Genomic DNA, 23,882 nt, shown 5'->3' with positions numbered 1-23,882 from the left:
AAAGATAATACAAAAATACAAGCAGGTGTTGTTGAGTCAAGGTCAACATGCCCCTGTGTAGCACTGAAGAAACACTGCAATCAGAGGGTCAGTACCGAGGCAGGGCTGCGTTGTCAGAGGGGCAGTACTGAGGGAGCTCTACACTGTCAGAGGGGCAGTACTGAGGGAGTGCTTCACTGTCAGAGGGGTAGTACTGAGGGAGTGCTTCACTGTCAGAGGGGTAGTACTGAGGAACACTGCACTATCAGAGGAGCAGTACTGAGGGAGTGCTGCCCTGTCAGAGGGGCACTACTGAGGGAGTTGTGCCAGCTTTCAAATGTAATATTAAACCAAAGTGACCAAAGCTTCCATGGCACTCTTTAGAGATATATGGAACAAGTGTAGCTGGATTTACAAGTGTTTTGTCTCATGACTGTTTGTGGAATCTTGCTGTTCACCAATTGGCCTCCATTTTTAAAATAAATTGTAACAGCAACAACAATTCAAAACAGCTTTGGGATATCTTGTGGTTATGAAATCCAGAGTCTGTCGAAACCCACGACACACGCCCCCAGAGTACCGGCCACGCCCCCCGAAAGATTGGGCATGGTTCTAGTTTCTGTAAATAAGTGCTTGAAGCACAAACATTGCAGCTTAAATGATGCAAAAAGTGTTACTAAAAACAACTACTGAATTCAAGAAAACACAAGACTTGCAATTTTTCTCTCTGTTTTAATAAACTCTTCATAAAATTTTAAACAGCAATGAAGTTATCAAATATTCAGATGTAGACAGAGGAATATATACACTTCACCCTTCAAACCTCAATAAGACTGTTCGAGCTTTGCTGGGCTGAGAAAAGGGTTTTTCCAAGTGCAGAGATTGAAGGGGTTTGGGTGGTGGGGGACATCTAACTGCATGTGCTGTCTCCTTGTGGTCAGTGAGACAACAAATGCTATTTGGAATGTGCACCTTCTTCATTCTGCTCCCTCTCCACCCTCTTTATATTCAGGTGCTGCTCAATCCAGTCAGCAGGTGTCTTGAGGTGCACATCATGCACCTTTTTCCCCCTAGGAGACACCGGGACCTGGATTACAATCATTGCTGAATGTGGATTTAATGCAGATTACCTTGCACCAAAACTAAGAGCCACTCTGATCCTGGAGTGCATAACACAGCACGAGTAGCATATTGGATACTTAGAGAATTCAGTTTAGAAATTCATCAACGCCCTGATCTCCTCACAGCTCAATAAACTCCTTCCCAAAATAGTTCATTGGGAAATGGAGTAATTGTGTATCTGCTACCAATATCTGGTAGAACAAGTTAGCCTGTTTTGGGATCTATGATCCCATGACTGAATGTAGAACAATTTCTATTTCCATTAACGAGCACCAGCTCCTTGCCCAAAGCTGACCTGGGAACCCTGATCAGATTGATTTTAAGAGTGACCATTTAACCAAATCACTAGCATCTGCCAGTTCCCTGAAGGTAACCAAGGGCAGATCCTGCTCTGACCAATGAGCAACAAGCTTAAATGGAATCCAATCGGCCTGTTCCTGACCTGATTTTTAAGTGACGTCTGCGTTGAAGATCTGCTGGTGTCTTGAATAGAAAACGGGCATACAACATGCCAGCTGATCAGCAGGAACGGTATACCCGCCTCCTGTCACCGCCCCCCCACCCCATCCTGCACATCACCTCTCCCCACCCCGGTCAACAGGGAGGGAAATGGGGTGAGTTGCATAATGAATGATTGATGCATATCACTGAAAGATAAAATCAAGTGTGGAGAGAGGCCTGTTATACAGGCAATTCTAAAATATCAGCAATCTGTGAAATTAGATCTTGATATTTGTGAAAACTCTCATCTAGGAATCACTGAAATTCATGATTAATATAATACAATATTCTCTAGACTGATGTTTACCCCGTCACACAGCGCTGATCAGATCAACACAAGATGGTCCAAATTCACAGTTCATATGGAAGCCCTTAAATCATTTGTTGTAAACATTTCTAACTCGGCCCTACCTGAGGACTATTGACTCTCTGTAACCGTCACTCTCTGGCAACTCAGGAGTGCGGTTACCGTGCCTGAATTCAAGCCACCAATGAGCAGCATCAGTGAAGCCCTCATTGATGAGCTGGATGGTCAGGTTTTCTGCTTTAAACTTCTGTTTCAAATTTTTAAAAAAGCACACCGACTCACAAAGGGGTTGACATTCTCATAAAAGGCAGCAGCAATAAAAATATTAAAGTAAATTAAAAAATAAATAGTTATCAAGCTTGAAGGTTGTTTCACACTTCCTGACTGTTCTTCTTGCAGGATGGATTCTGTCTTGAAATTATTTTTTTTTTTTGAGTATTAGCCTATAGATGTTTCACGTGTTTGTGAGAAACTTTAACAGACACCACCTCATTATGATAAAGGCTCATTCCCTCTGTTTAGAGCAGATAAAGGAATTTATCATTGAATAGGGCAGCATAAAGCACCATTTAGCCCTTCGCATCCATGCCTACTTCATAGTAAGATACTCAAGACTTTAGAAACTCATACTTGAAGAGGTGGTTTCCAAGGCGTGCTGTGTAAACTCTTCCTCCTCCCTTACTACAGACCCTGAACAGAGTGAGATTCGCAGACCGGGAGTTAATCAAATAGCCACAGAACATCTCCACCCAAAACGATGACATACTTTTTTACATATAAAAAAAAACAGGCACTGATGATCTTCCGAGGGTTCTAGAATTTTTTTTTAAAGATTTCCAGAATTTGCAGTCACTCTCCCTCCCCATTTTAATCCCCAATTGTAAGTATGTCAGTGTTTATTTAACAATTAATGATGTTACAAGGTGATGGACTGGAATGAATCCATGTGGGAATTGTGTGTGTGTGTGTGCGCGTGTGTGAGTATGAATGTGTGATTATTCTCTCCCAGGAATGGGGCTGAAGGACATTAATAAAAACTAATTTTTCTTAAGTGTACAAACTATAAGGAGGAGACTCTGTCATTCTAGCAGCTTTCCTGCTAGTTCCTACCCTTGATCTAACAACAGGGTGATCCCCAAAACTTATCTCCAATACATTTTAAAGCAACTGGCCAAAATTAATCATTAATTCCTGGAGCAGGACAATCCTGGAAAGTTGGGAACTCCATTAACCCTGACACTGTTGGTGCTGTGGAACCACCGGCAGTTCCAGCAGTCGTGTAACTTAAACTTAAGTTAACCAGAAATATAAAAGGTAGATTTTCTTGTGTTCCCTGTGACAGAGCCTCAGTGCCACGAATCATAGAAACTTAAAAAGTTGGTTTAAACCCTTCTAAATTTGAAACAAATAAACAAGTTGAAGTTGGTTTTGTACCTGAGAATGAACCCATTGTGAAAGAAATTGTTTGACTGCAGCTGTGTGGGACCAGATCTCATCTGACCATTAACTTCACTCTGCACTCTCCAATCAGGAAGATTCATCTGAGCCCTTGTGAATTCCTTTGCCATCGTTTTGGAAATGGATTCAGTCTTTTGAGGAATTTTGTGGGTACGAGGGTTTTCTTTTGTGGGAAAAAAAAGCCATTTAGCAATTTATTTTGCTGATCTTTTTTTTGGTAGCATCTCCCTAACCCAGACCTCTACTACCTAAAAGAACAAGACTGAGACACTTGGGGGCATCACCTTCCTGCAAGTTCCCCTCCAAACCGCACATCATCTTGACTTGGAACTATATCACTGTTCCTTCATTGTCGCTGGGACAAAATCTCCAACAGCACTAGGGCCAAAAAATATGGGACTTCTAAATTTACAAAAACAGTTTATAAATAAAAACCTCAATTCTTTAGAAATACTTATTTTCAGTATTTTGTATAACAAAGCCTCAAGGCATGCTGGTGAGCAAAAATAATTTCAAAATGTTGCCCTGTGCCAAACAGGTCTAAATCTATGGGCCCATTTCTGTACAGTGTGCTTTATTTGGGCAGTACTGTTTGTGGGATCTTGCTGAACAGAAATTGGCTGCCGCATTTCCTACATTACAACAGTGACTAGACTTTAGAAGTACTTAATTGGCTATAAAGCATTTTGGAATATCCTGAAGTTGTGGAAAGAAGCTACACAAATGCAAGTTGTTTTTATCTTTGTTTCCAGTTTCCCACTTGAGCGACAGAGTACAGTTTAGTGTGTCTTTCTTTTTCAAGAGTAGTTTCTGCTTCTTCTTGCCTTTAATGGAAATGGCACTGTGGAGAACTGCAAACGGGTTTGAAGTTTTATCTTCCGAATGTCGCTTTCCTTTATCAGCAAGAACCAGATGAGAGAAAAGCAACTTCTGATCCAGCTTCTCGAACACTTTGCGAACAGTCCAAATACTTTGGCTAGTAACTAGAAAGAAGTAAGGTGCAATAAGCATTCCTCCGACATCTAAAAGGTGAAGCTTAAGGTTCGCTCAGAGTTCAAAGTAATGAAGATTAAAATACAATGACGAGTCCTAGAAGATTCTTCTGGATAAGCATTGTAGGAATTGGGTCAGAATATTTTTAGCTATGCGTTGAGGTGGGAAGCCTTTGTGACAGGTTGACAGTGTTGATACTTGGAGCCCATTTCTTGGGACCAGTGCTCCAGCTACACTAACCCCATTCCATGGTATCCAATTCGCTGATTAAAGCCAGGAAGTTCTCGAGGGATGGAGTGTTGGAGCTGTGGGAGATCTGCAGACTGACATTCTCACTGGTTAGTGAGGATACTCCATCTTGATGAGCCTTTTCAATCAGCCAGATACAGACTTTAGGAACAATCTAAGGGTTGGAAATAGAAGAAAGATTAGCATATTGAAGGAGCGAGGTTCAGCTGCTCAAAGAAGAACCAAATGCTTTCAAATTCTGCCAATGGCGAAAATTATTAGGCTCGTGTTTTTCAGTAAATTTGTCACAGGTGCCTAGGCTCATAGGCCATTAACTATTTCTGCTTCTCAGAGCGAACAGCCTGGGTGGGAGTGGGTATGTTAGCAAAAGGGCAGACTGGAGGGTCTCGGATTCCCCTCCTCCCAGAATCACAGAATGATACAGCACAGAAAGAGGCTATTTAGCCCATTGTGCCTGACCCAGCTCTTTGAGAGAGTATCCAATTAATCCTACTCCCCCGTTTTTTTCCCCAGAGCCCTGCAAAACTTTCCCCTGTGAATATTTAGCGAATTTCCGTTTGAAAGTTACAATTGAATCGGCTTCCACTCTCCTTCAGTCAGCGCCTTCCAGATCATAACAACTCGCTGTGTAAAATAAAAACAATTCTCCTCCAGTTCTTTCGCCATTTACTTTAAGCCTGTGTCCTCGGGTTACCGATCCTCTTGCCAATGGAAACAGTTTCTCCTTATTTCCTCTTATGAATGCCCTTCATGATTTTGAATGCCTCAACTAAATCTACCTTTACCCTTCTCCACTCTAAGGAGAACATTCCTAGCTTCTCCAGTCTCTCCACACCACTGACATCAGATTCACCCATTGAATGACACTCCCTCATCTCTGGTAACATTCTAATAAATCTCCTCTGCTCCCTCTCCAAGGTCTTCACCGCCTTGTTAAAGCCTGGTGCCCAGAACTGGGTACAATACTCCAGCTGAGGCCAAACCAGTGACTTCTAAAAGGGGGCCCATGTTTTGAATAACAATTTTCAAAAATCTGGCCTTAAATCTTTGGGGGTTCAGACCCTGATATAGTTCGAAGTCAGAATGGTGTGAGACTTGGAGGGAGTTTACAGGTAGTGGTGTTCCCGTGCACCTGCTGCCCTAGGTGATCGAGGTTGTGGGTTTGGGAGGCGCTGAGGTAGAATCCATTCAGGACGGGAACTCAGCCAGCAATTAAGACCTTGAAAGAGCTTAAAAACCATGACCTCGCACTGCTGCGGGCAGGAATCTGTTGTAACTCCTGCCGGAAATCCCCACAGGGAACAATTTCAGTTTTATTTTAATATAAATTTTGAAAACCAAACCAGAAGAAACAGCCCAAGAAAACTCATTGGACAGTGCCATTTAAGGAGGGGTGGGGGGTAGATAAATGCTCGATGCTGTTATCATTTTAATATTTATCAGTTTAAAACCTTCACCTTATGAAGAGCATAGAATTATATACAACGTGCAGCACAGATACAGGCTATTCGGCCCAAATGGTCCACGCGAGTGTTTATACATGAGCTTCCTCTCACTCTACTTCATCTCACTCTATCAACATAACTTTCTATCCCTCTTCCTCACTTGTTTAACTAGCTTCCCTTAGATACATCATCTATACTTTTTGCCTCAACCCCTCCTTGTAGTAGTAAGTTCCACATTCTAAGCAGTTTCTGGATAAGATTATCTAGACATCTATCACATTCCTGTTTGTAGGATCTTCTTGTGTGCAAATTGACTCCTAAATTGCAACAGTGACTACATTCCAAACAGTGTTCTATTTGTTGTAAAGCGCTTTGGGACATTCTGAGGTTGTGAATAGCACTACATAAAATGCAAGTCTCTCTTTAAAGAGGTATCTCCAGAATTCCCTGTTGGATTGGTGAAGACTCTCTCACCTCGACCAGGATGAGTTTCTTCTTCTCATTTCCCACCTGGAATTGTTGTCCAAAGCACAGCAAGATGGAGCATTGCGGCGCCCCGCGTTTCTGCTGCGTGAATTCAATGAATTCTGAAGAAAAAAGGCAACTTATTATTTAAATGGAGAGAAACTTCAGAATGCTTCAGTGCAGAGGGATCTAGGTTTCCTCGTGCATGAATCGCTGAAAGTTAGTATGCAGGTACAGCAGGTAATAAGGAAGGCAAATGAAATTTTGGCATTTATTGCTAAAGGAATAGAGTATAAAAATAGGGAAGTGTTGTTGCAACAGTACAAGGCATTGGTGAGACTGCACCTGGAGTACTGTGCACAGTTTTGGTCCCCTTACTTGAGGAAGGATGTAGCCGCATTGGTGATGGTTCAGAGGAGGTTCACTAGGTTGATTCCAGAGATGCGGGGCTTGTCTTATGAGGAGAGATTGAGCAGTTTAGGCCTATACTTGCTAGAGTTTAGAAGGATGAGAGGAGATCTAATTGAGGTATATAAGATGCTGAAGGGGATAGACAAAATAGGTGTGGAGCGGATGTTTCCCCTTGCGGGGCATTCTAGAATGAGGGGACATAGTTTTAGGCTAAGGGGTGGTAGATTTAAATCAGAGATGAGGAGGAATTACTTTTCTCAAAGGGTTGTGAATCTGTGGAATTCACTACCTCAGAGTGCAGTGGACGCCGGGACGCTGAATAAATTTAAGGAGATAGACAGATTTTTAATTAGTAACGGGTTGAAAGGTTATGGGGAGAGGCCGGGAAATTGGAGTTGAGGCCGAAATTAGATCAGCCATGATTGTACTGAATGGCGGGGCAGGCTCGAGGAGTTGAATTGCCTACTCCTGCTCCTAGTTCTTATGTTCTTATGTTCTCAAAAAGACGCCATATTTTAATCGTTCAATGTTTAAACCATGGGCTGACATTCAGGGGCAAGTTTTCAGGGGAAATTTTAACTTTACTGACCAGTGAGAAACCCATGGAATTGGGAACAATGCTGGATTCATACACCCTGCCCAATTTTAGTCTCCATGAGGAGTTGGTCAGGGTGTAAATCCAGAATGCTATTCAATCTCATCCCAAACAGATTGTGGCCAAGTGGATCAGAAGATTTAAGGGGAGATGGTGTAGCGGTAATGTCACTGAATTAGCAATCCCGAGGCCCACGCTAATGCTCTAGTGACATGGGTTCAAATCTTGCCATTGCAGCTGGTAGAATTTAAACTAAATTAATAAATTTGGAATTGAAAGCTAGCCTCAGTAGTGGCCTGACAGGCTGCCATGTGAACACATCCATTATCCCAGCTAATACAATGGGAGGGTTTGATGGGCTCCCACCTCCCTGCCCTGGGACCATGTGTGGCTTCAATCTCCCCAGAACTGAGCCAAAGGTCTGATCCACATGGAATTTTTTTTTTTCAAATGATTTTTTAAAGGCTTTTCTCTAATTTGAGGAGCAGTTTTCTGAAGCGCTGAGCCTGTTGTCTTCAGACAATATCCCCAGCGATTGAGGAAGGCAATAAAAACACACATGGGTAACCGTCAGCAAGCACAGTCCCTCTGAAGAGCAAGTCTCTGACTGCGTAAACCGTGTGGTTATTAAAGAACGTTGAATGGGATGTTAAAAACACAAGTGAAAGTCACAGACAGTGGCAATAGGGCAGTGCTGTCGTAGCAGAATGTGTGTCAGTGCACGTGGTGCGAAGGTATTAACCTTGGTATTAACGTCACTGAGGAGGAAAGTGGGAGGAGATGAGAGCGGGGTCTACCCTCCAAGGGGAGGGTGGGAGGCTGGATCATTTCTTCAACATTTGGGAATTAAAAGGGAAGCCAGGGCCACTGAACATTCTACAACAGAAACCAATCGGCATGAAACTCACCTGTTATGAAATCTTTCAGGCTGAACAGTTTGACCACTTCATCTCGGTTCAGCTTCTGCGAATCCTCATTCTCAGATGTTTCCGAACGAGCCCAAAAGACTTGGCACTTCCCCAGTCTCCTGCCGAAAAGATCTCCGTTTTTATACTCCAGGAGGAGTCCTCCTGCCATGTTTGACAAGAGACAATTGGTGAACCTTTTCTGTTGGTGATCATTTATCTCCTCTGTACTTGGGAACTTGACATGCTGCAGCTGAGCAAATTTCTCATTCTCTTCATCATAATACAGGCGACAACCTGGAGTGTTGCTAACCGTGCTCTGGAGGACTTCTTTGCCACGGTAGTAAATGGTAATGTCAAAATCTCTCGGAACTGCACAAAGAGGAAGAGGCTTAATCAGCAAACGACTTTGATCTTACCCTGTGATAATTTGCTTCAGAGTGAAGATTAAGCAGATTCAGTAATCAGGGTGATACCAGGGCTAAAATGGTTTAATTATGAGAACAGGCTTGTATTCCCTTGAGTATAGCAGATTAAAGGATAATCTAATTGAAATGTTTAAAGGATTTGATAGGGTAGATAGAGAGAAACTATTTCCTTTGATGGGTGAGTCCAGAACAAGGGGGCATAACCTTAAAAATAGAGCAAGGACTTTCAGGGCTGATGTCAGGAAGCACTTCATCACAAAAGGGGAAGTGGAAATCTGGAACTCTCTCCTCCAAAAAGCTGTTGAGGGTGGTGGTCAACTGATAAGTAGAAATCGAGAATGATAGATTTTTGTCAGATAAGAATATTAAAGGATATGCGTAATACGAGGGTGTTCGGCATAACAAGGGTTAGAGTGGGACTGGGGAAACAATACCGCCCACATGATGATGTACAGAGTCACATGATATTGGGCGGCAAATGGAGAAAGTCTAGTAGAAGTCGGCATGAAGTTAGCTCCTAGTCTGGGCTATATTTTGTACATATTAGATAGTTAGGTGTTACCAATAAACACTCAATATTCAACGTTACAAGCCTCTGAACCTCTGAGAGACCTACTAACAACACTTACACATGGTGGCAGCTGCTAAAGGACCCTGAAATCCCAAGGCATGAAAAACTAAAGAAACCACAGCCTGACCTGAGCGAAGTGCACCTAATTTGAACACACAACCGGAGATCACCTAAATGCTTCTATTGCAGAGGTGGAGGCTGAAGGGTAGAAGGAAGAAGTTACACACAACGGCCACAGAGGCTGTCAGTAGGTCATTGAAGGAAGTGTTTTCGAGCCGTGGCATCGCAGACCAGGTGTGTCTGATAATGGCCCGCAATTCGTTAATGAATTATGGCTTCATTCAATTTGCGATAATTTATGGATTTCAACACCTTCCCAGCTCCCCAAGGTATCCACAATCTAACGGTGAAGCTCAAAGGGATGTCCGCACCATTTAGACCATTTTGAAGAAAAACAAGGCCTTCCAATGGCACTTCTAACATATGGATCTACCCGCTGCAATGTGGATTTGCCCCATCAGAGCTCCTGATGGGCAGAAAACTTCACACTCAGCTTCCCACGCTACCGAATAAATTCATCTTAGGGTTGGCAGTCGGGGACAATCAGAAGGTTCAGGACCAAGAATAGTCCTGCAGACAGAGACAAGCTTCAGCTTACAATAGGAGGTACCGCACTAGAAACTTGTCCAGGTTACACAAGGGTGACAAGGTTTGGATCAGAGACCTTGACAGAGTGGGCATTATTGTCTGGAGGGATGAAGATCAACCATGGTCTTACCTGACACATACCCCAGAAGGTACGATCAGGCAGAACAGGAGAAATCTTCTCCTCATCCCTCAAGGGGAATCTCCTACCAAACATATAAGTAAATCAGATGAAAACACCCAAGCACCTGAAACACCAGATACTGCAATTCCAACTCCAACCCAACAAAGTTAGGCTAAAGCATCTGAGACTACCATTCCTCCAAATGTGACAAGAACGAGATATAGAAAAATGGTAAAGCCTTCAGACCATCTGAATTTATAAAGTCAGAGACTTGGAGGGGGTGGGGGGGTGGGGGAGTAGGGGCGGGGTGGGGGGGTGGGTAAAGCATGCAAAGAAAGATTGTTTTGTAAATATATTGGGTAAAGACTTTGGGGGAGGTGTAGTATAAGGTGTTTGGCATAGCAAGTGTTAAGGTGGGACTGAGCAAACTGTACCACCCAGATTATTATGTAGAGAGTCACATGACAGTAGGCTGACAGAGTCTGGCAGAAGTTGGCGTGAAGTTACCTCCTAGTCTGGGTTATACTTTGTACATATGTATATAGTTATGTGTTGTTAATAAACACTGCAAGCCTCTGAACCTCTTTGTGAGAACTAATAACAGCCCTCACAACAATATGGAACCATGACAACTCAATGGAATTAAGATACAGATCAGCCATGATCTAATGGCAGAATAGATTCCAGGGGCTGAATGGCCTCTGCCTGTTCATTTGTTTCAAACAAAAGGCAGCTGGTTTTAATGATCCATGTGCTGGCTTTGAGAGGATACAGGAAGAGAGTTTGCGCACACCCCCAAACCATTTAGGGCTGGACTACAGTACAAAGGTGGGCTTAATTGCTAAACTACCTCTGGCAGGTGAGGAAAGTGGATGATTCTGCACTGGAAAGGCTTGGTCTTGAGACTGATCATGGAAGATCATGTCTTACTGACCTAATAGAATGTTTTGAGGAAGTAACAAGAAGGATTGATGAGGGTAGTGCAGTGGATGTTGTCTACATGTATTTTAGTAAAGCATTTGACAAGGTTCCAGATGGCAGACAGGTCAGAAAAGTGAGATTCCATGCAATACAGGGGAAGATGGCATGTTGGATCCAAAATTGGCTCAGCAACAGGAAACAAAGGGTAATTAATGTCGATGGATGTTTTTGCAAATGGAAAGCAGTTTCCAGTGGCATTCCACAGGGCTCAGTGTTGGTGCCCTTCTGTTTGCCATATATGTTAATGATTTGGACTTAAATGTGAAAGGCGTCATTGGGAAATTTGTAGATAATACAAAAATTGGTTGTGTAGTTGATAGTGAAGAGGATTGCTGTTGTCTCCAAAATGATATCAATGGTTTGGTTGAGTGGGAGGAAAAGTGGCAAATGGAATTCAATCCGGAAAAGTGTGAGGTAATGCATTTGGGCTGGCAAAAAAGCAAGGGAAAACTCAATAAACGGCATGATATTGAGAGGGGTTGAGGAAGTGGGAGACCTTGGAGTGCATGTCCACAAGTCCCTGAAGGTGGCAGGACAGATGGTCAAGGTGGTAAATCCTTATTGTACGAGGTATTGAATACAAAAACAGGGGTGTAATGATGGAACTGTATAAATGCCGGTTAGGTCACAGCTGGAATTTTGTGTACAGTTCTGGTCATCACATTACAGGAAGGGCATAATTGCCCTAGAGAAATACAGAGGGGATTTACAAGAATGTTCCCAGTGCTTGAAAAATTGCAGCTATGAATAAAAATTGGATAGACTAAAGTTGTTTTCCTTAGAACAAAGGAGGTTGAGGTGTGACCTAATTGAGGTGTACAAAATTATGAGGTGCCTAGGTAGGGTAGACAGGAAAGACTTGTTTCGCCTGGCTGAGGGGTCAATTACCTGGGGGCATAGATTTAAAGTAGAAGAATTAGAGGGGACATGAAGAAAAACTTTTTCACTCAGAGGCTGGTGGGCGTCCGGAATTCACTGCCTAAGTTGGTGGTTGAGGCTGAAGCACTCAACTCATTTAAAAGGTACCTGGATCTGCATCTGAAGTGCTGTAACCTGCAAGTTATGGGCTGGGTGCTGAAAAGTGGGACTAAAAATGAGCAGCTAATTTCCTTTTGTCTCTTTTTTGGCCGGTGAAGACACGATGGGCTGAATGGCCTCTTTCTGCATTGTAACTTTTCTATGGTTCTATGATGCTCAGCATGTTATTGAACCAAGATCTAGAGACAGAATGTTACAGCAGAACAGGCCAATCATTTCACCCAGTTCATGCCCAGTTTTCTTCACTCAGAAAACACTCCAGAAATGTCAGCCGATAATCCAGGCTGACACTCCCACTGCAGTACTGAGGGAGTGCTGCACTGTCAGAGGGTCAGTACTGAGGGAGTGCTGCACTGTCAGAGGGTCAGTACCGAGGGAGCACTGCACTGCCAGAAGGGCAATACTGAGGGAGAACTGCACTGCCAGAAGGGCAGTACCAAGGGAGCTCTGTACTGTAGGAGGGTCAGTACCGAGAGAGTGCTGCACTCTCGGAGGAGCAGTACTGAAGGATAACTGCACTGTCAGAGGGTCAGTACCGAGGGAGAGCTGCAGAGGGTCAGTACCGAGGGAGCACTGCACTGCCAGAAGGGCAATACTGAGGGAGAACTGCACTCTCAGAAGGGCAGTACCAAGGGAGCTCTGCACTGTAGGAGGGTCAGTACCGAGGGAGTGCTGCACTCTCAGAGGAGCAGTACTGAAGGATAACTGCACTGTCAGAGGGTCAGTACTGAGGGAGGGCTGTCCTGTCAAAGGGTCAGTACTGAGGGAGGGCTGCACTGTCGGAGGGTCAACACTGAAGGAGGGCTGCACTGTCGGAGGGTCAGTACTGAGGGAGGGCTGCACTGTGGGAGGGTCAGTACTGAGGGAGGGCTGCACTGCCGGATGGTGCAACGTTTTGAATGAGACATTAAAACCAAGGCCCCATCTGCCCTCTCAGCAGATATAGAAGATCTCGTGGCTCTAATAGAAGAAGAGCAGGGGAGTTCTTCCCAATGTCTCGTCCAATATTTTCCCTCCACCAACATCATGAAAAATAGATTATCTGGTCAATATCACATTGCTGTTTGTGGTATTTTGCTGTGTGCAAACTAATTGCCCAATTTCATACATTACAACAATTACTACACTTCAAAATTAGTTAACTGGATGTAATGTGCTTTGGGTGTTGATGTTCTAAAGGGCACTATAGAAATGAAAGTCTTTCTAAAGAAAGTTCTGTCTAAAAACTCTGTTAACATATTTAAATAGAAAAGGCAAAGACAGTACTAGCTGACACAAGAGTTCGGCTGTTGTTCCACTTGACATACATTGTTGGAAGAGTTGAGAAGCAGCTGCAGTTACGATCGGTGCTTCCGGAACCGGATTGGGAGAGAGATCTGGAGCAGGAATCTGTACTGGCATTTCCTGGGCCACACTCTCCATCATGTAGGATCTTGGGACAAGCAAAGGCTCCCACCGTTGGTCTAATATTTCGAACATAAAACAGTGATTCTTATTGTTTAAACAAGTCAACTTAACATGTAAAGTTTACAGTATTCTCTCTCTAAATAATGTTTCATGGGAGAGAGACTCCAAGTGGAACTCAAGCGAATGTCAATGGGATATGGGCCTGGGGGTGCGATCAGAAGAAGATTACTCTCTGTCAGACCTGTTGGATTGGGATTTGAGGTCAAAGCACTCACAATTCACAGCCTCACTGTTTTGCTGGACAGAGCATCAAACCCAGTATCTCAAGGCAAACAAGGGATCACTATATTTCTGTTGGGCTCAGTGCTGTGTTTCTGGTATGCTAAGTAATGATAACTAACATACTCTGCTTCATATTTACTGGCTTGGGGAAAGGGCTGAGCCTCAGGAAGTGGGTGTTGACACCCCATCAAGGCCCTGCCTTGGGAACTCTGGAGCTAGCCCCCTGTTGGAATGTGGTTTCTGCAACAACAAAGCCCAGGTCAGGTCATGAGCTGCCCGGTGACAAGGACAAAGGGCATGTTTCTGCCTCATATATCTCTCTTCTGTGCAGAAATGGCAACCATTTTGCACCTTGCACATCTTTTTGGGGGATTGGATCAGAAGTGGTAAAGACCAGTGGACTCCCTCTTACCCTCCAGGGTATTATACCCAGCCAGGACTAGGAGCAGTCAGAGAGAAGGCCCCAGGGTGCAACAGCAGTGGTTACAATTTTGTCCATGTATCCAGGAAAAGGCCCGTATCTGGGGAGAGGAGGGGAGTTTATGGTAATGATCACAGCCTTTACTTACAGGTTGAAGCTCAGGTGGCAGGTGAATCACAATTGAATTTTTATCAAACTCCCTCTGGCCACTACCCAATTCCCTGGTTCTGGCTCCAGCAATTACCTGTGTTACTGTCTGACATCAGTAGCTTTCTTTACTCACCAGTGGGCACGACTTGGGCTGGGGACACACCGAGAGCTTCCTGGGGAGGAGTGCCCAGAGGCACCTGTAGATTACTGTGTCCGTTCATTACTGGGTTAAAGAAGTTTGCTGGATTTAACAGGCAAGGAGCAATTTGGTCTTCAAGGAAACAATAAAGGAAGATTAATTTTTCAAAATCGTATTTCACAACATTCCAAAGCACATTACAGTCAGTGAAGCACTTCTGAAATGTAATCGCTCTTCCAATTTGCACACAGCAAACGCCCACAAACCTCTAGCCGCTGCATCATTCTGGTGAATCTGCACCATGCTCCCTACGAGGTCAAGCATCCTTCCTGAGCTCCAGCTGTTAACACAGTGCTCCTCATGGGGTCTGACCAGAGCTCTCTATAACTGCAGTGTTACTTTGGGGTAGAAACTGGGAATTGGGGACCCAAGGAAACAGCCTGGAATTTAACCAGTTAGGATTCTGTAGACAGATAGGGGAGTTTCTGGGGGAACAGAGTTTCAGTTGGGAAGTCTGCGTTTCTCGGGGTGCAGTTTTAATTCCACACCATGAGTCTTTTCTCCCTGGCTGGAGCTCAATGTGACATTCCAGTCGGGTGGGGGAAGCACACCGGAGTAGGCAGGTCCAATCCACGGCCCCGGGGTTTTGGCAGGGTTCCTGACCCTTTTTAATGGGGCCATTGTATGGAAGGGTGTTGGGGGCAGGGGGTAGAAATAGAGTGAAGCTTTGCCAGGGGGTGGGAAGCGAGGGGTGGGTGGAAGCACTCTGGCCCACAGGCTGCACTGTCAAGGCATTTAGTTTCCGCTCGAGGCAGTCTTCACCGCCCTTTAGCTAAGGAATATCTAATTGTGTATCCCGCTGGATTCTCCACTCCAGGATTTCATGCAGCCCAGCTTCACCAAGAAAACACACAACCCACATTGACGAGAATAACACTAACCTGCAGCACTGTCCGAAAGATTCATTAATCCAAAATCTGGAATACATTCATCTAGCTGTTCCTAATTCAACAGAAACAAAGGGGAACATCTGTATTTCAATTTGTTCGCAATCTCCAATCACCAAGCTGTTCATTAGTCCCTGTCACATTTAACTCAGAAAGTGATTACACTCACATTGTCATTAATGAACACGTTTACCAAGCAGTTTATAATCACTGCCTAGGTGGAAAATTCACTAATTCTTTTGTTATAAGGGATGATGTAAGGTGTTAGCCATGTCTTAGTGGGTAGCACCCACCCACTCTTTTTCTCTCTCTCTCTCTCAGTTGAGTCAGAAGGTTGTGAGTTCAAGTTCCACTCAAGAGACTTGAGCACATCACCCAGACAGGCAGTACCGATTTTTCCACTGTGGGTTATAATTGGAGAACTGCAAAATATATTGTTCGTTCATTTGGAAAGATAATTAATTTGCTTTATAGAGATATCTGATCAAGTAGAAAGCTTTTTACTTTTTTAACATCAAATAGGGTAAATAAATTAATATTGGCTCCAACTAGCTGCTCCTTATCGCTATTACACAAACATGATCACCGAACTCCAGCTGCAACTTTTTGATTAACGCCACTTTGTGAATACAATATTGCTGCAAGAAAGGCGGCTCGCCTACCAGACACTCAACTTAAAGGTGTGGGGAGGCTGAAGAAAATCGATGGAATGTATTATTTCACCTTGATGAGCTGTCAAGAGTTTTAATTCCAGGAGATGTCCCGTTTCAAAGATTCTATCAACCCTCACATGCCAGAAGCCTTCCATTAGCTGGTTAACTGCTAGATATGGCTAGTGTCTTAATTGACTGGAATTGACATGAATTAATTTATCAGCAAGTGGGCTTCCGTTAACATCATATTTCAGCGACAAACAGGACTGCAACCCCTAGTTACTTATTTTGCCTCAACATGGGGGAGCTAACAGCAGCTCCCGACAAAGGTCAATATCCCATGTAACATACAGCAGGATTCATTGGAAAGCTACAAAAATAACTAAAGTGTTTGAATTCTTTTTCTTTTGAAACAGTTCATTGATTGCAATCCTTTGTCATGTACATTTGCTGTTTCTTTCTATTGTGGTGTAATTGTCTTCTTTGCAAATAAGTCTGACTATTGGTTTTAACCTGTCGCATACTGCCACACTCAGTGTGTAATATAAAGTAAGATGTGAATTTCTATAGTGCTTTTCACAGCCGCAGGATGACCCAAAGCATTGGATAACTTATTGAAGTGTAGTCACTGTTGTAATGTAGGAAATGCAGCAGCAATTCTTTTGCACAGCAAGGTCCCACATACCGCAATATGATAATTGAACGGATATTCTGTTTTTTTAGTAATGTTAGTTGAGGGATAAATATTTGCTAGGACACTGGGGAGAACACCCCTGCTGTTCTTCAAAATAACGCCATGGACTCTTTTACATCCATCGGAGAGGGCACATAGGGCCTCAGTTTAGCATTTCAGCAGAAAGACAGTACCTCACACAGCGCAGTGCTCCCTCAGTACTGCCCTCCCTGACAGTGTGGTGCTTCCTCAGTGCTGCCCTTCCAACAGTGCGGCACTCCCACAGAACTGCCCAGGGGTGTCTACCTGGATTCGGTGCTCAGATTTCTGCAGTGGGACTTGAACCCACAACGATCTGTCTCAGAGGTGAGAGAGATGTCCCCTTTGAGCCATGGCCGAGACCACAGTGATGAGCAACTGGGTCAGATTGCTTTATGCTTGCTGGAGATTAGGAAGTTATGGGTTGAGCTGGTCGAGGGGTTTTAAAATCATAACAGGGTAGATCGAGAAAGCCTTTGTTCATCCAGTTGAGGAATCCAGAACAAGGAAGCAGCATGTCACAAATCAAGCTAAGCCAGTTTAAAGGTGCATCCTGAAATAAAACAGTTTGACAGTCTAAGATTCTAAGAGCGCAGAATTTTCCCCAGATGTCATGGATCCAATATCATTTACAAGAGAGATAGTTACTGAGAAGTGGAATGCAGCTGACTAGTGTTATCTAGAGTCCTCAATACGCCTACTTAAGGATCACTGCTTCCTGCTCCATGTCCAGATTTCTAACTTTGTGTAATCCTGTTATCTCTGTTTAATAGGTCTCCTGATGGTTGAAAGCTCAGTACAATAGACTCTTGGATCCCAACATACCTGAAGGTGAAATGCCCCAAAGGACTGCTGGGGGTTGTGGAGCGTGAAGTTGGGGCAGGCTGGGTTAGTCTCAGGACTGATATACAGTCTTGATTCTAGATTGTCATCTTCCTGCAGAGGATCTGAAATCACAGCATCAAAAAAAATTTCAATACCAAACCTTTTGTTTAGAATGTTTTTACAATTACCTAGAATCGAAGAATGTTGCAGCACAGAAGAAGGCCATTCAGCGCATTGTGCCTGTGCTGGCTCTTTGAAAGAGTTATCCAATTAGTCCCACTTCCCAGCCCTTTCCCCACAGTCCTTCAAATTACTCCTTTTCAAGTATTTATCCAATTCCCTTTGAAAGTTACTACTGAATCTGCTTCCGCCACCTTTTGAGACAGCGCAATCCGGATCACAGCAAACAGCTGCATGAATTATTCTCATCTTCCCTCTGGTTCTTTTTCCAATCGCCTTAAATCTCTGTCATTTGGTTACCAACTCTTCCGCCACTGGAAACAGTTCCTCCTTATTTATTCTATCAAAACAATTAATAACTTTTAGCACTTCTATTGAATCTCCTCTTAACCTCTGTTCTAAGGTGAACAACTCTAGCTTCTCCAATCTCTCCACATGAACTGAAGTCTGAATACTCCAGTTGGGATGTAACTAGTAACTAGTAACTCTGAAGAAGAGTCATACGGACTAGAAACATTAACTCTGTTTCTCTCTCCACAGATGCTGCCAGACCTGCTGAGTTTTTCCAGCATTTTCTTAGTCCCATCATTGGTCGCCCAACACTTGAGCCCCACAGGCAATCGGAAAGTGAACTGACTCTTGCTTAGCCAATTGGATGATTTGTGACTGACATCACCCAGATTGCAGTGGTTCAAGATGGCAGCTCACCACCACCTTCCCAACCACAACAAGGGAAGGACAATAAATCTGGCCTTGCCAGTGACACCCATATCTCAAGAGCAAATACAACGTCAAACAGCTTCCCCCTTCTCAAAGTCCAACATCTTTTTAACTAATAAAATAAAAATATTTGCCAAGATTTTATTTTTAAAACTTGAATCCTGTTCCAGTGATTTTTCAGCAGTGTCCAGGAGATTAACTATCAGAGCAGCGTAGTTCCATGTTGCTGCTGCTATTTATCTATCTGAAGCTGATGGAACAGATTGTAGCTGCAATAAATTGTAACACGGAGCAGTAAAAGAATGCAGAAAATTTATATTGCTAGACCAACAGGATGATGATTTTCAAAAACATGCACGCCAGGCATGCATAGGAACAAGGGGAGGCCTTTTAGCCTCTGTAGCCTGTTCTGCTATTCAATGAGAACTTGGCTGATCTGTCACTGAACTGCAGGCATCTCAGTGCTTTTCTGTGAAATGGAACATTTAAGACATAAGCATACGAGTGATACATACTAGGAGCTGGATTGGCCTTCCGGTTGGTGATGGCGTAGATTTTATGTGGGTCCGAGGAATCCTTTGAGTTGTCCTCCACCAAAGTGAACGCTTCATTAGTGTTGAGGGCGCATCGGAAGTTAGTTTTCCATTTGGGGGGGCCTTCAGTGAATTTCCCACTCGTTATGGCCCAACCCTGAAAAACAAGGGCAAAATTCTTACCAATCAGCAGCGGTGAAGGATACCAGTATGGAGACAATTCAGCACACCATCCATACTGCCCCTCTGACAGTAGGGGAGGCAGTAGCGTAGTGGTATTGTCACTGGACTAATAATCCATAGACCCTGGGTAATGCTCTGGGAAGCTGAGTTCAAATCCCACCACCAAATGGTGGAAAATCTGGAATTAAAAATCTAATGATGATCATGATTAAAAACCTATCTGGTTCACTATTGCCCTATGAAATCTGCTGTCCTACATGTGATTCTGGATCCAAAACAATGTGGCTGCCTCTTAAAAGGCCCAACAGGCCTTGCAGCTTCTCAAGGGCAATTAGGAATGGACAATAAGTGCTGGCCTAGCCAGCGATGCCCAAGTCCTGTGAATGAATTTTTAAAAAGTACAGCTCCCTCTGTACTATCCCTTCAACATTGCAGCAATTCCCTTAGTACTGCGTCCCTGACAGTTCAGCGCTCCTTCAGTACTGTGCCTCTGGCAGTGCAGCACTCCCTCCAACAGTGCAGTGCTCCCTCTGAACTACCGCTCAGATGGTGCAGCACTCCCTTACTCCCTTGCACTCAGAATGTCAGCTAAGATTATGTGCCCAAATCTCGAGAGAGCTAAGACTGGACATTGTATGGTGTTAAAAAGAGGCCCTGTCTGCCTCTCAGGTAGAGATAAAAGATCCTATGGCACTATTCAAAGGAGAGCAGTAAAGTTAGGATGTTGCACCCAATATTTATCCATTTATATTTATACCATAATAACAGATTACCTGGTCATTATCTCACTGCTGTTTGTGGGATCTTGCAGTGTACATATTAGCTGCCTACATAAGTGAACAAGTGCTCTACTGGTTGTGATGTGCAATGCATGTGCTGAGGATGGGAAAGATGCTACAGGAAAGCTCTATTTAATCACGGGATCAAGATTGATGCTAGCAGTGGGGAATGGTGGGAGGGTACAAGTATTGAGCCGTACTGTTTTGGAACAGTGTTGGGTCATGATTAGCATTTCCATGTTAGTTATTACAGATCCAGATCACACTAAACCATGCTAAATTTCTATGCATTTTTGGGCACACTGCCCTCCTGTTGTATGAGCCTCCATGCTGGGAGTGTTAAACCATTGATTTATCCTGAAATACCTCCCACGTGAGTGGATATTGAAGCCATTGGCAGCTGTGTCAGGGTTTTGGGTGAGCTAGCATGCTGCAATCCTGTGAATACTCCACCCACCTCATAAGCTGCTAACCACAGGGCAGCACAGCAACACTAGCAGGTTAACAACACAGTCGGACAGTGATAACTCAAGAAAGTCTGCTTTTTGAGATTTCAATTCTAGTTTTTGGATAAAATCAACTGACAAATCATCACTTAGAAACTGGATACATAAACATGGGAGGATCCCTAGCTGAGACACAGTCGGATTTTTAATGGAACCCAGTTAACAGATGCTAGACTGCTGACGATGGAAGGCCAATTTGTAAAATTAATTAGAGCACTGGGAGGTTGTTGAGCTGATAAATCAGTTTCAACTAACCCACAAAACCTGGTGGGAGGAGATTTCAAACATATTCATTTTTGAAAGTCCTCTTGCGCTGATGGATGGGGAAACAGGTGCTCTGTTACTTTAAATCTCCCCACTGATTTCCTCCTCTGTCGAGGCGCAGACTGGTGTTGGCACACTCTGTGCCACAGGTGTCAACTACTCACTGATTCCTCAACTAAATGGCCATTGCCCAGGGTGTGGGTGCTGGCTGCTCATCACTACCCCAGAAGACCCTGGTCCTTAGCTGCCCTACACACAACAGCGCTGAGCGATCCTAAGGAGGGGTCTTGATACACCTCCTGTCTGAAGCTCACAGCTCAATGGACTGGGGCCACTGCCGCTTCCCACTGCCCCAGCGGAGGGACCATCCCTTCAATCTGCCTGGTGCATGCACTTCAGGCAGACACCAAGTATGGGCCAGGCAGCAGCAGCGGAATGTTTTTATTTGAAGCACTCCACAGTAAGGCAGCATTTTCAAACTGTGCTGTGGGGTCCATTCATTCAACAGAATTCACAGAACAGTCCCCACTGAGATTTTCTGGTTGGTCTCACTTTAGTGCTGAAGCTAATCCACTCACTTTCCATGTTTCACACCAACATTGAAACAACATTCAGTGAGAACAGGCTCCCAATCGAAGTCGGAATACAACTAAACACAGCTTAACCATCAGTGCGCACTTTCAAAACTCAAACAATTCAAACAGGAAACCCTAAGAGAATAGACTCAACGTATGAAAGACTTGCATTTATACAGCATCTTCTATGACCACCAGAAATCTCACAGTGCCTTACAGCCAATGAAGTACTTTTGAAGTCTGTAATACAGGTACAGTAAACATAGTAGTCTATTTGTGCACAGCAAACTCCCACAAACAACAGTGAGATTAGATATCAGAAAATCTCTTCTAAGCCGTTGGATATAAATATTGGCCAAGACACCATGGTATACTCTCCTGCTCTTCTTCAAATCAATGCCATAGGATCTTTACACCCACCAGAGGATGCCTCAGTTCAGCATCTCAACTGGAAGGCTGCCCCCCTGACAGTGCAGCGCTCCCTCTGTACTGACCCTCCAACAGTACAGCGCTCCCTCAGTACTGCTCCTTGACAGTGCAGCGCTCCCTCAGTACTGTCCCTCTGGCAGTGCAGCGCTCCCTCAGTACCGCCCCTCTGGCAGTGCAGCGCTCCCTCAGTACTGCCCCTCTGGCAGTGCAGCACTCCCTCAGTACCGCCCCTCTGGCAGTGCAGCACTCCCTCAGTACTGCCCCTCTGGCAGTGCAGCGCTCCCTCAGTACCACCCCTCTGGCAGTGCAGCGCTCCCTCAGCACCACCCCTCTGGCAGTGCAGCGCTCCCCCAGCACCACCCCTCTGGCAGTGCAGCACTCCCTCAGTACTGCTCCTTGACAGTGCAGCGCTCCCTCAGTACCACCCCTCTGGCAGTGCAGCATTCCCTCAGTACTGCCCCTCTGGCAGTGCAGCGCTCCCTCAGTACTGCCCCTCTGGCAGTGCAGCGCTCCCTCAGTACTGCCCCTCTGGCAGTGCAGCGCTCCCTCAGTACTGCCCCTCTGACAGTGCAGCGCTCCCTCAGTACTGCCCCTCTGGCAGTGCAGCACTCCCTCAGTACCGCCCCTCTGACAGTGCAGCACTCCCTCAGTACCGCCCCTCTGACAGTGCAGCACTCCCTCAGTACCGCCCCTCTGACAGTGCAGCGCGCTCTCATTACAGACACGGTTCTTGGACATTCAGATTCAGACACTGTCTCTCAGCTATGTCAATACTTCCAGGGATAAGGGGGCTAAGCCTAGCAAACATTTATCCTCTGCAGCCAAGGAAAGCCAAGGTCCCTACCTTGAAGATGCTGTAATCATCCTCACAGAGGTCCTGCCTGCCAGCATGTTTCCAGGGAATTCGGAATATCGTCTGGTCTGGGTCCAGCCAATACAGCCCGTGGTAACGGCCACTGTTAATTTGTTCAATTAGCCAGGTTCGGAACTGCGGTTTCTGGTTATTCATTCTGCAAATAGTAAAGTGATAAGGACAGGGGTTTATGTTTTAAAACGCACGGAAGCAGATCAAATGAAGGTAATGAGTTTTCCAATGGTACAAAGTGCAGGTCAGAATCAAGACTTTTCCCCCAGCAAATACTTTATGACAGCCAGAGTGAGTTACCTCTGCTTGCCCATTGCAGTCAGTTCACACGACACGACAGTCTGTCTGCTTTCAATTCTATTCAAAGGCAGCCCGAGGCTCCAGCCTGTTATATAAGGAGGGCTGGAGCAGTCATATTACATCACAGACTAACAGAAACACCAGCCCAGCTGTAAAAGCCCCAGGAGGAGGAGTTGACTCTCGCCGGTTTGTGGTTTCATCAGCTCACCTCAAGTCAAGCAACTTCAGACCAGCTTTTACCCAAATACTGGGGGCGGGAACTCTAACTGTCCAAATATGGCAATGCAGTTTCCTTTCTCAGAAATCACATGGGCTCGATTCGAGTTTGCAGCTTTATTTATTTTTTAAGTTTCGCTTTCTATTGTCGCACTGGTTAATGCAAAAAGAAATTGGTGCATTTATTCGTTCTGGAGGCCCGGAAAAAAACATTGTTAAGCAGCATCTTGTTTAACCGGCATGTAATATTCCAAATAATGATAAGGAAGGGAATGTTCAGAAAAAACCCACTTTAACTTTTCACATCGCAAAGCTTAGGAATTTTTGTTTGTCAATTAGCAAACATTACTGGCCAATAATTCAAAGGTCATTGATACGTAACTCCTGTCCCCAAATCTTCCCGTTGACACCCATCCTTCCCACCGTTTCACGAACACACTGTACCCCATCCTTACATACAGACTTCGTACCCCATCCCCTTGCCCTTGGCATTAAGGAAGCGTTTGAGAGAATATGGCATCAAGGAACTCGAGCAAAATTGGAGTCAAGTGGGAATCAGGGAGAAAACTCTCCAGTGGC

At 44.5% G+C, this 23,882-nt stretch overlaps 2 protein-coding genes across 2 annotated transcripts in view; one reads left to right on the top strand and one right to left on the bottom strand.

Moving 5' to 3' along the window:
• The window catches only part of LOC144684920 (malignant fibrous histiocytoma-amplified sequence 1 homolog), a 75,998-nt gene extending 58,182 nt beyond the window's left edge, over window positions 1–17,816 (top strand). The window contains exon 11 of the mRNA XM_078549336.1: window positions 17,702–17,816. Coding sequence (XP_078405462.1) covers window positions 17,702–17,710 — 9 coding nt within the window. The 3' untranslated portion in view covers window positions 17,711–17,816. The remainder of the gene's footprint in view (window positions 1–17,701) is intronic.
• irf7 (interferon regulatory factor 7) lies at window positions 692–23,318 on the bottom strand. Its single transcript, XM_078549340.1, has 10 exons — window positions 23,088–23,318; window positions 22,767–22,932; window positions 19,169–19,343; window positions 17,754–17,875; window positions 15,558–15,618; window positions 14,611–14,748; window positions 13,525–13,680; window positions 8,434–8,802; window positions 6,529–6,641; window positions 692–4,763 (listed from the first exon to the last, which is right to left on the bottom strand). Exons 1-10 carry the CDS (start codon window positions 23,099–23,101, stop codon window positions 4,596–4,598), a joined length of 1,482 nt encoding a protein of 493 aa, XP_078405466.1. The 5' UTR covers window positions 23,102–23,318; the 3' UTR covers window positions 692–4,595.
• Window positions 23,319–23,882: the final 564 nt, after the last annotated feature.

This window comes from Cetorhinus maximus, chromosome 9 (assembly GCF_964194155.1).
Source record: "Cetorhinus maximus chromosome 9, sCetMax3.hap1.1, whole genome shotgun sequence".
In the NCBI taxonomy this organism is placed as follows: domain Eukaryota; kingdom Metazoa; phylum Chordata; class Chondrichthyes; order Lamniformes; family Cetorhinidae; genus Cetorhinus; species Cetorhinus maximus.
Note: the sequence above shows the minus strand (reverse complement) of the source record. Positions and strands in the feature narration are given on the sequence as shown.